The following is a 15,493-nucleotide window of genomic DNA, read 5'->3' as shown; positions in this document are numbered from 1 at the left end:
TAGCTTCTATGAGTTGTTGTGTGCAAGACTTGTTATTGAAAGTGTGTGATTAATGGATCCAATTACATGCTTGTTTGTTGTTGTGTCACGGTGAGAATCGGGCATGGCTAGAACACTCTTGTCACACCTATTGATTTATACAATGCGAGAGCTTGATAAATTATAGGGGGATTTCTCGGCTAATCTTCGGTTCCTTCACCGCGAGAGCGGGTTGGAATTTAGAAGTTAGCCAAAACGGTTCCTTCACGGGTGACAGCGTGTTGGAATCTAGATGTTAGTTTAGGCTACCTTCTCACAACTTGTAGGATTAACTTGAGTTTGGGCATGTTGATTTGCTTAGGATCTTTAAGACGAGCCTCGCTTGTAGACTACGAGAGTAGATAACTGCGGTTTGGCACATTCGGGTAGATCACGAGAGTGACACCGAGGACTTTAGTGCATTTCCTCCATTCACAAGGGATAAAACTTCTTTTCTACATTTGTTTGACTCATGATGGGCATTGACCCGATCCATATCCTTACCTATGTTGCATCTTATATATCTCTCTTCATTTGTTGCTTTTATTTTTGTTATTTACTTTTGTTGTCTTAATCCCGTTATTATCGAACTAGCTTCACAAGAATCAATCCGAGTTAGTGCTTGACCAACCATTCCCTGTGGATCGATAACCCCGGAATACTCCGGGTATTTGCGTGTACCTAAAAGCTACAACCAGTAAGAAAATGTAAAATGGAAATTAACTAATATCTATTAATTGGTAATATTGTTTCTATATTCACATATCAATACTATTAATAAAAGAAAAATCTTCTCATTCAACTTTCCCGCGCAAACTAATATTATTAATTAATTGATAAAAAAATTAATCAAGATATAAAAGTAAAATCCTCCTATATCATTTTTCCCGCCAAAACTTTTGTAGTGAATTAATTAAATATTTTATTGGTCAAATAATTAATAAAGCTTATTTGGTAAGAAAATGTAAAATGGAAATTAACTAATATATATTAATTGGTAATATTGTTTTTATATTCACATATCAATACTATTAATAAAAGAAAAATCTTCCTATTCAACTTTCTCGCGCAAACTAATATTATTAATTAATTGGTAAAAAAATTAATAAAGTTTAATTGGTAACCAAATTTTATTTACCAAATTCTGAGAATAATTAAACTATTAGAATATTGAGAATAATGGAAACTAATTCTGCATAATTTTATAAGAAAAAATAATTTATTAATTATTATTTACACCAATAATAATAATTCAAATACTTATCTATACTTCTATATCTATACTACTATTAATAAAAATAAAATCATCTTTGTGAAATTCCGCCCATACAATATTAAAGAGAAAATGAAAAAGAAAACTGATTTTACTAATTGATTGAAAATATAAAAAAAAAAAAATCATAATGGAAAAGGAAACGGAAATTAGGCAAATTGGAAAAGGGAATGGATATTACTAATTGACTGAAAATTATTTATAAACTTAAAAAAAAAATTAATTACACTTTCCTTTTGAAAACTTTAAATTATTTAAACTTAAAAAAAAATTAATTAAACATGACTGTTAGATTTTTTATAATAGTTACAATTAATTCATTCAAATATGAAGAAGAAAGAAAAACTAAATGCGATAGGGTGAAAATTAATATACTTAAGGTATAAAAGTATAATTGCACATATATTAGTGTAATTGAATAATAATAGTTGCCTAATAATTATTATGATAATAACACTGGTCGTTGAATTTATTTTTATAAAGATTATAATTAAATTATTTCTCATTTTTCTCATATTTATTTTAGTAATAATATAATTACATAAGTCATATTACATATCGATCTTTTTAAGATAATTGTAGACAAACAAGTCATATATATTTCAATTAATTGAGTTATACATTTGCACTAATCTTATAATCAAATAAATGTACACGTTCAATATTAGAATTTTTTTATAATTTTCTTTATTTTTATTATCTAAATATATAATAAAAAATTTATTTGTGCATCGCACCGGTAATTGAACAATTATTTGCTCTAATTCAAGCAAGGAAAACACCAGACAACATAATCGATCCAACCAATTTCATCAATTGCGCTATACAATATTCGATGTTATAATTTATATAATTGTATATCGATCCAAATATTCTTAAAATATTATAACAAATCCATTCCGTGCAACGCACGGGCGAAAATACTAGTTATTATTAATGCATTGGTTATTTAAATTAATTATTTTTAAATAAATTTGAGTTCGCGTGAGACATAATATATTTTTTTAACATGTCATGATAAGATGAATACTACACCATCAAAGTCAACAATCAATTTTAACGGTGTTAATTATTGTTCTCCATTATACCATTTTTAAAAGTATAAGGATTAAATTATACAAAATTAAGGTACAAAAACTTTATTTTTTACGATATAATACAACAACCTCGTACATACTTTGAGCTTTTAAGGGCAAAGTTGCATTTTCATGTTCAAAAATCATTTAACCCATCCATGATATTTAATTTGTCACTTTAAATCAATTTAACCATTTTCAATATCAAAATCTCCATTGGCATTAACCTCATATCCATTGATTCCATTCTTCTTTCTTTTTTGTTTGTTTTTTTTTATTGTATCACTATTTAACATATTGTTATTGTTGCATTGCCTAGATTTCGTGCAGGTTGATGCATTTTCATGTGTCAATTCTCACTATTTTTTTTAATTGGTCGCTTAGATTTAACGCAATTAACACATTTGACCTTTACTTATCAATATTCATATATGTTGCTACCATACTTCTCTGAATTTAGCCACCTAGATTTGGCGCCAATTATCACCTTTGACCTTTGTTTATCAACGTTCAAGCCCGTTGTTGCCTCACTTCTTTGAATTCAATCGACTTGGTTTGATGCCAATTTACTCCTTTGACCTTTGATTTCTAACGCTCAAACTACTGTTACCGTTTTTTGTTTTTGTTTTTGTTTTTTTTTTTTTTGTTTTTTTTTTTAATTCAATGACCTAACTCTGACTCCAATTAGCTTTTGTCCTTCGTTTTTCAACGTTCAAATCCATTGATATCCTACTTCTTTGAATTCTATTTTCACTCACTTTACTACCCTCCATGTTCAGCCTAGCCACACGGAAGCTAAGGGCAGTACTTGAGAAATGTTAAGTATGCAGGGAATTGGGTTTTAAGTTTTAACAATGGTTTAAAGCAAAGAAAGAAGTTGATAAAGGTAAGATTTAGTGATTCCGGTGATGTGTTTAACTAAAATCTTGATAATCAATTATTACTTTTAACATATTGAATTACACAGATGATATTAAGATAATATTGATAAATTATAAGACAAAAATTCATTATTACTCTTTTAAAAAGTTAAGGTGATGGTGATGGATATAATTTAACTTTCCATGAAGAATTGACAAATAATTGGTTGGAACTTGGAAGGAATAAATGCGAATATGTTATAAAAATTAAAATTATGAGGCAAAAGTGGAACAAATTAAAAACAAAAATTAAAAAAAAAAAGGATAATTCTATTTTTGCCATAGATTTATAGATGATAATTCATTTTTAATCTTTGTTTTATAGAAACATTCACATCTAGTCCTAATATTATTATGACATGATCAATTTTGGTCCTCTATCAACAAAATAATTTTAATATATTTAAATACAAAGGAATTTTGGTCTTCAATTATAGATTTTTTTAAAAAGAAAACATAAAATGACCAAAATGCCTTTGTATTTGGCATTTGCAACAATTTTGTTGACGGGAAACAAAAAATAATCATGTCATAATTATATGACCAAATATGAATGTTTAGTTAAAAAGACTAAAAATGGACTGACACTCTTAATTCTAATACTAAAAATGGAAATAACTTTAATAAAAATAAAAAGAATATCCGATTGGGATTTGGGAAAAAAGGAAAAAGGATAAAATGGTAAAAAAAGATTCAGGGGGCGGGGAAGGTGTAAATGGGAAAACGGCACGGCAGTAGGTGCTGGAGTTGAAACGTATAAACGCAAGTGGAGATCCATCGCCAGCTGTTCCGTTCCGTGTATTGCGAGTCGCGAGCGAGCCTCTCTCTTCTCACCCCTCTCCCTCTCTGCTCATTTTCGCTTTGGAGAAGAAGTCTAGCCAGGAGAGACTAGAGAGAGAGAGAGAGAGAGAGAAAAACCACTCTCTCTCGCGTCTTCCAAAACCCTTCGTCGTTTTCCTACTAATAATGTGTGCTAATCTCTTGCTTTGAGTGTTGTCTGTGTTGATCTCCTCCCTGATCTGCTGCTTCTAATTCGCTGCGCTGAATTCCCGCCTTCTGCATTGTGATCAAACACTATCCTGTAAGTAAATCCGATCAAATTCTCTTCTAAATTCCTAGTTTTCACTTTGCTTATCTTCTCTTCCCGGAAAATAGAATTTGAACTTTTATTTGGTTTCATTTGTTGTTGATCTTTAAATCTTAAATGTGTGTGTGACGTATATGTTATACATTGTGTGTTGACTTTTTTCCGTTGATTTCAAATGACGGCTGACACAGAGAATTCTGTGTTTCCGGAAGCGGGAATTGAACTCTGGACTGGATATGAATTCCTACCAGGATCTAACCAGTGTCGGTGCAGAAGGTGACGAGGCTAACCGTGTTGTCGGTGCTGAAACTAACGCCATTGACATGGATGATTCAGAAAATTCCTATGTGTTTGTCAATGGGAGTGACGGTACGAGTGATGATCCTGGTGCTAATGAACTCGACACTGATGCGCCTGCTGCCTCGGCTGAAACCAAGGTTGTAGAGGATTCTAATGTAAGTGGGGATTTAAGCAAGTCCTTTGAAGAGGAGAGGCACGGTTCTCTTCAAGGGATTGGGGTCTTCCTCTCGACCAATGAGGGTGAGGTTTCTGAGGATTGTTTGGCTGGGAAAGAAAACTTGGATGGAACCCAAGTTGCTTCTAATGATTCAGTACAGAATCAAATCGAAGCTGTTGAGTCACAAAAATATGAGTCTACTGTTGAGTCCAAACCACAGACCTCTCAGGGTCAGATTGATGTGAAGTCCTCATCTGTGACCTCTCAGGATCAGGTTGATTTGAGGTCCTCATCTGTGACCGACTCTGGAGATTCCAACCAAGTAACTCAGGAAATTATTCTAGATTCAGTTGTTGACCTAGTTAATTTAGATTCGGCCACTGAGCAAAATAATATAGATTTGACCGTAGATCAACATAATTCAGATTCAGATTTGACCGTAGATCAACTTAGTTCAGATTCAACCGTTGGTGTAGAAAATGCAGATTCAGTCACTGAACAAAATAAATTAGGTTCGACAAACAATATAGATTTGACAATTATCACTGTGGAGGGCGAGAACAATCAGCACGTGGTTGTGGATGCTGCAGAATGTGACCCTGATAAAACTGAGGTAAAGAAAGGCAATTATGTGGGCCAAACTTTAAATCCATGTGATGTGTTAGAAGAGGGAGAGAAATGTACAATGGCTCCTATGGATGATTTTGAATGCAAATCCCAACATGCCAAGCCAGAGGTTGGGGAGGTAAATGATCAGCAGCAATTTGAGGTAATGGCAACTGAAATAGTGGAGGATGGTGAATCATACACCCATGTTAATATTCCTGTGGAGTCAAATTCTTGTGAACTTGATCATGAAAGGGAGAACCTTGAGAAGGAATCAAGTAAAGGTTTCAGTTCTGATGCAAATCCAGAACTTGAAAGGGTTAGAGTTGACCAGGGGCACGAGATGGAAAATGTAGTGAATGAGAAGCTCACCTCATTAGAAGCAGGGGGAGCCATTTCACCTGTTTTATGTGATAAGCAAGTTAGTGTACTTGTATCTCATGCTACAGACCATGTTTCTCAATCAGAAGAAGGTGGTGGAAAAATTGATGTTTCTGAAAGTTCCCATGAATTCAACAGATCTTCTGAGGAAGCCAAGATCATGGGTGCTCCTGCTGCTTGCATGACTAGTGAAGGTGACACCAGAGAAAAACCAATTGATACTACAGGCCATGTTTCTCAATTAGATGAAGGTACTGGACATATTGATGTTGGTGAAAGCTCCCATGAGTTGAGCAGATCTTCTGACGAAGCCAAGATCATGGGTGCTCCTGCTGTTTGCATGATGACTGAAGGTGACACCAGAGAAAAACCAATTGATACTACAGACCATTCTTCTCAATCAGAAGAAGGTAGTGGACAAATTGATGTGGGTGCTCCTGCTGCTTGCATGATGAGTGAAGGTGACACCAGAGAAAATCCAATTGATTCTATAAACCATGTTTCTCAATCAGACGAAGGTAGTGGACAAATTGACGTGGATGCTCCTGCTGTTTGCATGATGAGTGAAGGTGATACCAGAGAAAAACCAATTGATACTACAGATCATGTTTCTCAATCAGAAGAAGGTAGTGGACAAATTGGCGTTGGTGAAAGCTCTCATGACTTGAGCAGATCTTCTGATGAAGCCAAGATCATAAGTTCTCCTGCTGCTTGCATGATGAGTGAAGGTGACACCAGAGAAAAACCAATTGATAATACAGACCATGTTTCTGAATCAGAAGAATGCAGGGGACAAATTGATGTTGGTGAAAGCTCCCATGAATTGAGCAGATCTTCTGAGGAAGCCAAGATCAGCTCCCATGAATTGAGCAGATCTTCTGAGGAAGCCAAGATCATGGGCACTCCTGCTGCTTGTGTGATGAATGAAGGTGACACCATGGGCACTCCTGCTGCTTGTGTGATGAATGAAGGTGACACCACAGAAAAACCAATTGATACTACAGACCATGTTTCTGAATCAGAAGAATGCAGGGGACAAATTGATGTTGGTGAAAGCTCCCATGAATTGAGCAGATCTTCTGAGGAAGCCAAGATCATAAGTTCTCCTGCTGCTTGCATGATGAGTGAAGGTGACACCAGAGAAAACCCAATTGATCCTACAGACCATGTTTCTCACTCAGAAGAAGTTAGGGGACAAATTGATGTTGGTGAAAGTTCCCATGAAGGTAGCGGATCATCTGAGGAAGCCAAGATCATGGGCACTCCTGCTGCTTGTGTGAGGAATGAAGGTGACACCACAGAAAAACCAATTGATCCTACAGACCATGTTTCTCACTCAGAAGAAGTTAGGGGACAAATTGATGTTGGTGAAAGTTCCCATGAAGGTAGCGGATCATCTGAGGAAGCCAAGATCATGGGCACTCCTGCTGCTTGTGTGAGGAATGAAGGTGACACCACAGAAAAACCAATTGATCCTACAGACCATGTTTCTCACTCAGAAGAAGTTAGGGGACAAATTGATGTTGGTGAAAGTTCCCATGAAGGTAGCGGATCATCTGAGGAAGCCAAGATCATGGGCACTCCTGCTGCTTGTGTGAGGAATGAAGGTGACACCACAGAAAAACCAATTGATCCTACAGACCATGTTTCTCACTCAGAAGAAGTTAGGGGACAAATTGATGTTGGTGAAAGTTCCCATGAAGGTAGCGGATCATCTGAGGAAGCCAAGATCATGGGCACTCCTGCTGCTTGTGTGAGGAATGAAGGTGACACCACAGAAAAACCAATTGATCCTACAGACCATGTTTCTCACTCAGAAGAAGTTAGGGGACAAATTGATGTTGGTGAAAGTTCCCATGAAGGTAGCGGATCATCTGAGGAAGCCAAGATCATGGGCACTCCTGCTGCTTGTGTGAGGAATGAAGGTGACACCACAGAAAAACCAATTGATACTACAGACCATGTTTCTGAATCAGAAGAATGCAGGGGACAAATTGATGTTGGTGAAAGCTCCCATGAATTGAGCAGATCTTCTGAGGAAGCCAAGATCATGGGCACTCCTGCTGCTTGTGTGATGAATGAAGGTGACACCAGAGAAAAACCAATTGATACTACAGACCATGTTTCTCAATCAGAAGAAGGTAGTGGGCAAATTGGTGTTGGTGAATGCTCCCATGAATTGAGCAGATCTTCTGAGGAAGCCAAGATCATAAGTTCTCCTGCTGCTTGCATGATGACTGAAGGTGGCACCAAAGAAAAACCAATTGATACTACAGACCATGTTTCTGAATCAGAAGGTAGTGGACAAATTGATGTTGGTGAAAGCTCCCATGAATTGAACAGATCTTCTGAGGAAGCCAAGATCATGGGCGCTCCTGCTGCTTGCGTGATGAGTGAAGGTGACACCAGAGAAAAACCAATTGATACTACAGATCATGTTTCTCAATCAGAAGAAGTTAGTGGACAAATTGATGTTGGTGAAAGTTCCCATGAATTGAGCGGATCATCTGAGGAAGCCAAGATCATGGGCACTCCTGCTGCTTGCGTGATTAGTGAAGGTGACACCAGAGAAAAACCAATTGATACTACAGACCATGTTTCTCAATCAGAAGAAGTTAGTGGACAAATTGATGTTGGTGAAAGTTCCCATGAATTAAGCGGATCATCTGAGGAAGCCAAGATCATGGATGATCCTGCTGCTTGCATGATGAGTGAAGGTGACACCAGAGAAAAGCTAATTGATGAAACAATTGGAAATGTCAGTGCAGATTGTGAAAACAGGTATGGGGCTTCTCTGCCTACAGAAAGCATTTCTGTTCAAGATGCTGAGGTCCTGGAACCTAGGAGTTGTGATGAACACGTTGTATCTTCTGTTGCTGATGGCGGTTGTGCAATTGTTATGAACTCTTTGGAGAATGACACAAGCCTGGGAACTGAATTTGGTATTCAAAACTCTGCATCAGAAGAAGTGTCTGCATTGGCTGGCGGAAGTTCTCTTCATGATTCAAAATCAGAAAATCTTGATGCAGAAGCCGCTGTAGTGGAGAGCAAGTTTCTTGGTCATGACAGCATATCAAGTTGTTCTCCCACAGATTCAAGCTCTAAAACCGCATCTAGCTTGTTGACTGACAAATCTGAACAGAAAGTGCAAGGTGGAACTGAAATTTCAAATGAGGGTGGCCAATCTAGCTCAACTGTTGTACAATTATCTGAAGTTGGGAACTCATCTACTTCAATCAATAGGGACATGCATGGTGATGATACTCTTGTATCTGGACTGGAATCTCTGAGAAGCTCTTTTGATAACAATGGCAGTCCACCAAACCACACTAAAAACTTGGAAGTTCAATGTAATGGTTCTGAAAGAAGTGGTGAAGACAATTTGGTGTGCCAAGAATTTGTGGTTGCTGACAAATCTTTGTGCAATGAAACATTGGATATTTTGCTGGACGGTTCTTCAGCTAATGTTGCTGGACAGGATGTTAGTACTGTGACTTTTGAAGGCTTGAAAAAGCCATTCCAATTCCTTATCAAGATGCCAAGGTTTGATGATGAAAAGCTTAGAGAGCAGATCAGACTTGCACAGCTACATGTTGATGAGAAGACCCAAAGTAGGGATGCTATTTGGCAGGAAATAAAAAAGAAGAGAGTAAGATAACATTTTAAAGGTTATTCAATTTTTTGTATGCATTGCGGACTTGGTTTGAATTGTGGGAGTCTTTTGTGCAGGCCAATTGCCAACATCATGGTGTTGAATTTGAAGCTGCCAAATCAGAAGAGAGAGCTGCACGTAAGCTGGTTAGGTCAAAGCGTGCTGAAATTGAGCATCTTCAAACTGCAATTAATAGAGTGAAGAATGCAATTTCTGTCGAGGAGATAGATGCAAGGGTAGGAATTCACATGCACCCCTAACCCCTTCCCATTTACAGAATATTTGGAGGATTATCTCATTTGTATTTTGTTTTTAACATTTTACATAACTTACTCATGGCTACAGATATGTAGCATGGAACACATGATAGAGCATGAAACTCTTCCTTTAAAGGAGGAAAAGAACTTAATTCGTGAAATTAAGCAGCTGAAGCAGCTGCGAGATCAATTATCGTCTAACATAGGTAGCTGTGATGAAGTCCAGCAGGCTCTGGATAATAGAGACCAAATTGAAGAGAGCTTAAAGGTAACACTGAAATTCTATTCAATATGTTGCACTCTGCACCTTCCGCAGGAATCCTTTTCTGAGTTTTCATGTTTTTTCATTCATTAATTAACCCTTGCATTTACCTGACCTTAACGTTTGCAGATTTTGAAAAAAGAGCTCGATAGCCTTAAAAACAAGGTATCAAAAGCTGAAGCAGTTGCTGTAGAAGTAAGCTTGAGATATGAAGAAGAAAGCAAAATGCACAAGGAATTGCGAGCTCAGTATAAGGCTGCTAATGAAATTCGCCAAGCAGCATACGAAAACTTTCAGAATTTGAAAAAGATACTATATGAGAAGGTTAGTAGTAATATTTTGAGGTTGAAGTTTAGCTTATTCTGTGATTAACAAGTTGTGGATCATGCTGAGTGAACACTTACAGAACTTGTTATACTTCTGGCTATTCTTTTAATAGTGACTAGATGATTGTTTACCTGTCCCTTAGGGAGGTTGGAACAAAATATATGTAATTTGTTAGGAGAATTGATTTGGTAGTGATTATATGGCATATTTTCCCCTTTAGTGGAGGAGCGTTTACCAGAATGGGTATCTTGCATGACTATTAAAGAATACACCTAGGTATAAAAGCCTGCAAATTTAATGGACTCTATTTTCATTGTCATTTTTTTGTAGCTTTATTATTATGTTCTTTAAATGGTTAAGGCATAAATACAACTTTTAAACCAAGTATCTTCTTTGAGAACTTTATGTGCCTGGCCTAATGGTTTAGGGTATGAACTTTGAAGGATTTTCTCTCATCATATGAAACACAAAACTATAGTGAGTTAGTGACCAACTCCAAATTATGGTTTGTATTTATTTTTATTTTTATTTTTTTTGGTGCAAAATGGCAGAACTTGGTGACGCCTATTGTTACTCTCGATAAATGTTTATGACAATATTTTGTAGCAACTAAAATTAAATTCTTCTGAAACTGTAGAACAACCATTTCCGGATGTACAAGGATAATGCATCAACAGCTAGTCGTCATGCTGCACGCAAAGACACTGAAGCTCTTCATCATCTTTGTGCCAACCAGGTTGGTTAATTCATTCCCTTGGTCATCTTTTAGATAATGTGACAACTAGAAGTTTTATTTTTTCGTTAATTCACTTCTTTGGCCATCTTTTAGAATAATGTGACAACTAGGAGCTCTAATTTTTCAGGTTGAGAAATATATGGAACTCTGGAATAGGGATGATGAGTTCCGCAAGGAATATGTGAGGTGCAACATGAGGAGTACAGTTAGGAGATTGGGAACATTGGACGGTCGTTCTCTTGGCCCTAATGAGGATCCACCTGTTCTCCCGGTTTATGTAGCTGAAAGAACTGATAAAGTGATTTCCCGTACATCAAAAGTTGATTTTGTCTCCCCAACCTTGCCACTGCAGCAAGAAAAACAAGTAATGCTTATCAAGGATGAAGACATAGCCAGAAACCCTATGGTGAAAGTGACAGGACAAAAAACTGAACGAGAGAGGAAAAGTGGGGCAGTGAAGTCTAATTTGGAGAGTGCAGACGACACTGTATCTAGTTCGGATGTAAGCAATGATGTGAAAAGGGAAGACATTCAAATTCAAACAAAGGAGGAATTGGAGTTGGCTAGGAAGGAAGAGGAACTTAAAAGGCTGGAGACTGCTGCTAGACTGAAAGAGCAACGCCGGTTAGAGGAGATTGCCAAGGCTAAGGAGGCACTGGAAAGGAAAAAGAGAAATGCAGAGAAGGCCCAAGTGAGGGCAGAATTACGAGCTCAGAAGGAAGCAGAACAGAAAGAGAAGGTGAAGCTTTTAGCATCTGTCTTTGTGCTATTTATATTCGTTCTAACTTGAAATGAAAATTAAAAGGCGATACATATACGCACATATGGCTGTTCTGATTTTATGTTTTATCTGTACAGGAGAGAGAGAAAAGATTGAGAAAGAAGGAAAGAAAGAAGGGTGGTGGCAGCGAAGCTGCTAATGAGAGTGAAAATGTTTCAATCTGTGAGAGCATAAAAGACATTGTGAATGAGGCTGAAACAAAGGAGACTGAGGAGGGTGGTAAGAAAACTCAAAAGGCCCCTCAGTATGCAAAGCAAAACAAGACAAAATCTATTCCTCCACCACTTCGAAACAAAAACAAGAAGAAAATGCAGCAGTGGATGCGGATAATTTTCACATCAATTATCGTCATTGCTTTGTTCTTGCTGGGAAACATTGGCTTCTTCGCCAATCTTAAGAGCCGCCAAAATATCTTATAATCTTGCTTTTCTATCCAGGGAGTTCAAACATAGGGAGGGAGGGGACTTTTCGTGTTGGATATTCTTACTTGCATCTGGAATTTTAGTTTTATTTTATGTTTTGTTAGAAAAGAAAATTATTTGAACGACTTATAGAGTGGGGTTGTGTATTTTGCAGAATGAACAAGAGAGCAATAACATTACATTACAATATTACATTACAATATTACATCATGATTGTGTAATACTTTGTAGATCCCTATTCCCTTGGATAATCTATTGAATAGGCAAATGGGTATATAGTCAATTGGATAAAGTCAAACCAATGAAATCAAAACTAAGCTGTCATTGTAAGTTTATTTAAGAGGCAAGGAAAGCATATTCTTTTGAATGAATAAATTTCAAACTTTATGGTTATTTAATCTCAGCTTTTTTAAAGCTAAGTATTTATATATTTCTTAATTTTAGTCATACACACACGCGGAGTTAAATTTTAGAGGAAAAACTACTATTGCTTTATCGGAATTCTTTGAGTGATTTGGAAGAACTCCTGTATCTATACTTAGTCATACGTGAATATATTTACTAGTTCACAATTATATTCTAAATCCTGGTGAAGGGGCTAGGGCAAATTTTTCTGTCACAACATCATTTTTAATATACTAAAAATGTATTACTCCATATTTGTATATATACTGAATTACATTATTTAATATCGAATAATATACAAAATAATATATTTTCAGTACTCAAATAATGTCTTTACACACATATAATAATATAATTTTATTATATTTTATGATCTACATAGTTGTGTGGACCATGGTCTATTGAATAATGATTGGAGGGCTAGCCAATACCTAGACTTGCTCTTTTTTTTTTTTTATTGATACATTAGGTTTGTCTTGCGCTAGACCTGTCGAGTCAAACCCTCACCCTGCTGCTAAACTACTGGAGTTGTGATATTAGGTCAAGTGGTCTACCACTTGAGCTAGGCATGCGGGGCACTTGCTAGTTTTCTTTATGAATAGAAGATTTGCCGAGTCACTCTTCCTTTTAATTGTGATTCTTGATTAATAATTACTCCCTCTATCTCATTTTATCTGTCCTACTTACTATTCATTGGTCAAACCGACTTTTTCTTCTTTGTTTATTTTTTATTATCTTTTACTTATTTTTAAATTTGATTTTTTGTGTTTAATAGTACTTTTAGTGTAGTTTCTAAATAAAATGACTTTTGTGAGTAAATCGCAATAGTCGAAGGACGACATCAAATACAAATACACAACAAAAAAAATCCTCTATCTCCTAACAACAGCGACAAGTATTATTAAACGCCAAAAAAAAAAATCCAATGAACACAAGACAAATTGGTTGCACCGGTGAAAATGGAATATGTAACGGCAATGAGGAGTTTCAAGAATGGATGAGGATGCTGATGGATTTCAATGACGTCTCTTTCGATTACATTTTTCAACTATCGTAAACTTTCAGAGGCGATCATTATTAGGAAATTCAATTGTTTGGATAATATGAGTTTGACATTCTACAATGAGCGGGGGTAGTGTTATTCTACATTTAGGGTATCAAAAAGCATGAATTGAATAAAATGGCATGTTTACCCCTTAGTTTAAGGGAGAATTAACGGAAGGACTTTTGTAAGTAAATCGCAATAGTCGACGGACCCCATCTGGTATAATCTCAACTCAAATATTTAAAATTGAGAAAAGTTCTTCACTAAACACTTCAAAGGTTCTACCTTGAGCACTCTACAAAGCTTCAATGTCTTCAAGGTGTGTCTTCAACTTTTCAAGTGTCTTCAATGTCTTCAAGGTGTGATTCAAGGTATGAAAGGAGGACTCTTTTCATAGTGAAAAATGTAACTTCCACCCCATAACAAACTCCCACGATATTTATCTAATAAATAATTATTTTTATTTAAGATAAATACTAAGAGTTTATCCAAAATGAATCCTGCTATAATCATGTATAGATTTAAGATTCTATCATTATAATTATATTTGTTATTTTAAATTATTGATTTACTCCAATTAATGCGTTAATTATTATGTACTTATTTAATTTTATTATTTTCAAAAATGTTGCGGTAGTTAGCAAACCAAATAATATATATACAATTAATATATAAGATTTAATATTAAAAATAGGAGATGCATTTATAATTGTGTATTTAAAGTACGAATAATTCTATGAGAATTGTCTAAATACTAATCCTTTTATATTTTTTAAGAAAATGAGTCCGTATTGCAAATAAGTATTGATTCTTAAACATTTAATCCAGTTCATTCAAAATTTAATGGTGAGCAAATTTATTTTTCTAATAGCCTATATGCGTCTATTTTTTTTTGTATGCAGTCATAAAATTTTCTTCCTTCCTCAATGCAGTTATAACAAATCCATTCCGTGCATCGCACGGGTGGAAATATTAGTATAATATAACTATAATATATATCTTAAACTTTATATGCTAAGGTTATCATCAATAACAATTCCCAGTGTAGTTACAATGCCAAGCGCTATAGAACACAAACAAAAGTTTGTCACTATGACATGTATAGGCATAATCGATCCAAACCATCTTTTCAATTGCGTTATATAATATTTGATGATATATTTGATGTTATAAGTATAATTTATATATTTATATATCGATCGAAATATTCTTAAAATATTATAGCAAATCTATTATGTGCATCACATGGGTAAAAATACTAATATAATATAACTATAATATCTTAAATAATAATATTTAATTTGACTAAATTTTTATTAAATAATTAAATTAATTTGACAAATAACATAGTCTAAATTAATTTAATTAATTGATGTTCAAATTTGAATAACTCAATTAAAATGCGGTCCAATAACGAGTTTAATTCTGTCAAAAATTTCGGTGTCTACAATTGCTTTTCGGTTGATTGCGAGATGGGAAATGATGTGTTGTCTACTCGCCCATATGACCGTATGTGAGAATCGTACCACCTCTGTTCTCTTTTGCCTACACAAACGTCTTTTCATATCTTACTTTATGTTTATACACACTATTTTATATTTCATATTAATGTGATGTACTTTGATTAGTTTAGAAGTTTAAAAATTAAATAAATAAAGTAAGCACAAGTTTATTATTGCTTTAGTTTTAATTAAGATATGTAACAAGAGTTTTACTACTTGTAATATATTTATCTTTTATATATATAGTGTTTAAATGGATAAAGTTTATTTTGTTGACTTATTAGCA

General features: G+C 35.1%; 1 protein-coding gene across 1 annotated transcript; it reads left to right on the top strand.

The window, feature by feature from the left end:
* The first annotated feature begins 4,077 nt into the window (after window positions 1-4,077).
* Window positions 4,078-12,476, top strand: LOC116007398. The gene is made up of 9 exons (XM_031248057.1): window positions 4,078-4,368; window positions 4,566-6,624; window positions 7,822-9,467; window positions 9,548-9,706; window positions 9,816-9,995; window positions 10,119-10,313; window positions 10,954-11,052; window positions 11,180-11,791; window positions 11,911-12,476. The coding sequence occupies exons 2-9, from the start codon at window positions 4,611-4,613 to the stop codon at window positions 12,250-12,252; spliced, it is 5,247 nt and encodes a 1,748-aa protein (XP_031103917.1). The 5' UTR covers window positions 4,078-4,368; window positions 4,566-4,610; the 3' UTR covers window positions 12,253-12,476.
* Window positions 12,477-15,493: the final 3,017 nt, after the last annotated feature.

Source organism: Ipomoea triloba, chromosome 15 (genome assembly GCF_003576645.1).
Source record: "Ipomoea triloba cultivar NCNSP0323 chromosome 15, ASM357664v1".
In the NCBI taxonomy this organism is placed as follows: Eukaryota; Viridiplantae; Streptophyta; class Magnoliopsida; order Solanales; family Convolvulaceae; genus Ipomoea; species Ipomoea triloba.
This window is presented reverse-complemented; position numbering and strand designations above follow the sequence as displayed.

Excerpts from the sequence above, each read along its gene's own strand:
- LOC116007398 (XM_031248057.1), top strand. The coding sequence starts at position 4,611 with ATGAATTCCTACCAGGATCTAACCAGTGTCGGTGCAGAAGGTGACGAG. Across the intron at positions 6,625-7,821 it reads CAGGGGACAAATTGATGTTG|GTGAAAGCTCCCATGAATTG; the intron begins GTGAAAGCTCCC and ends AAATTGATGTTG. Across the intron at positions 9,996-10,118 it reads AAATTGAAGAGAGCTTAAAG|ATTTTGAAAAAAGAGCTCGA; the intron begins GTAACACTGAAA and ends TAACGTTTGCAG.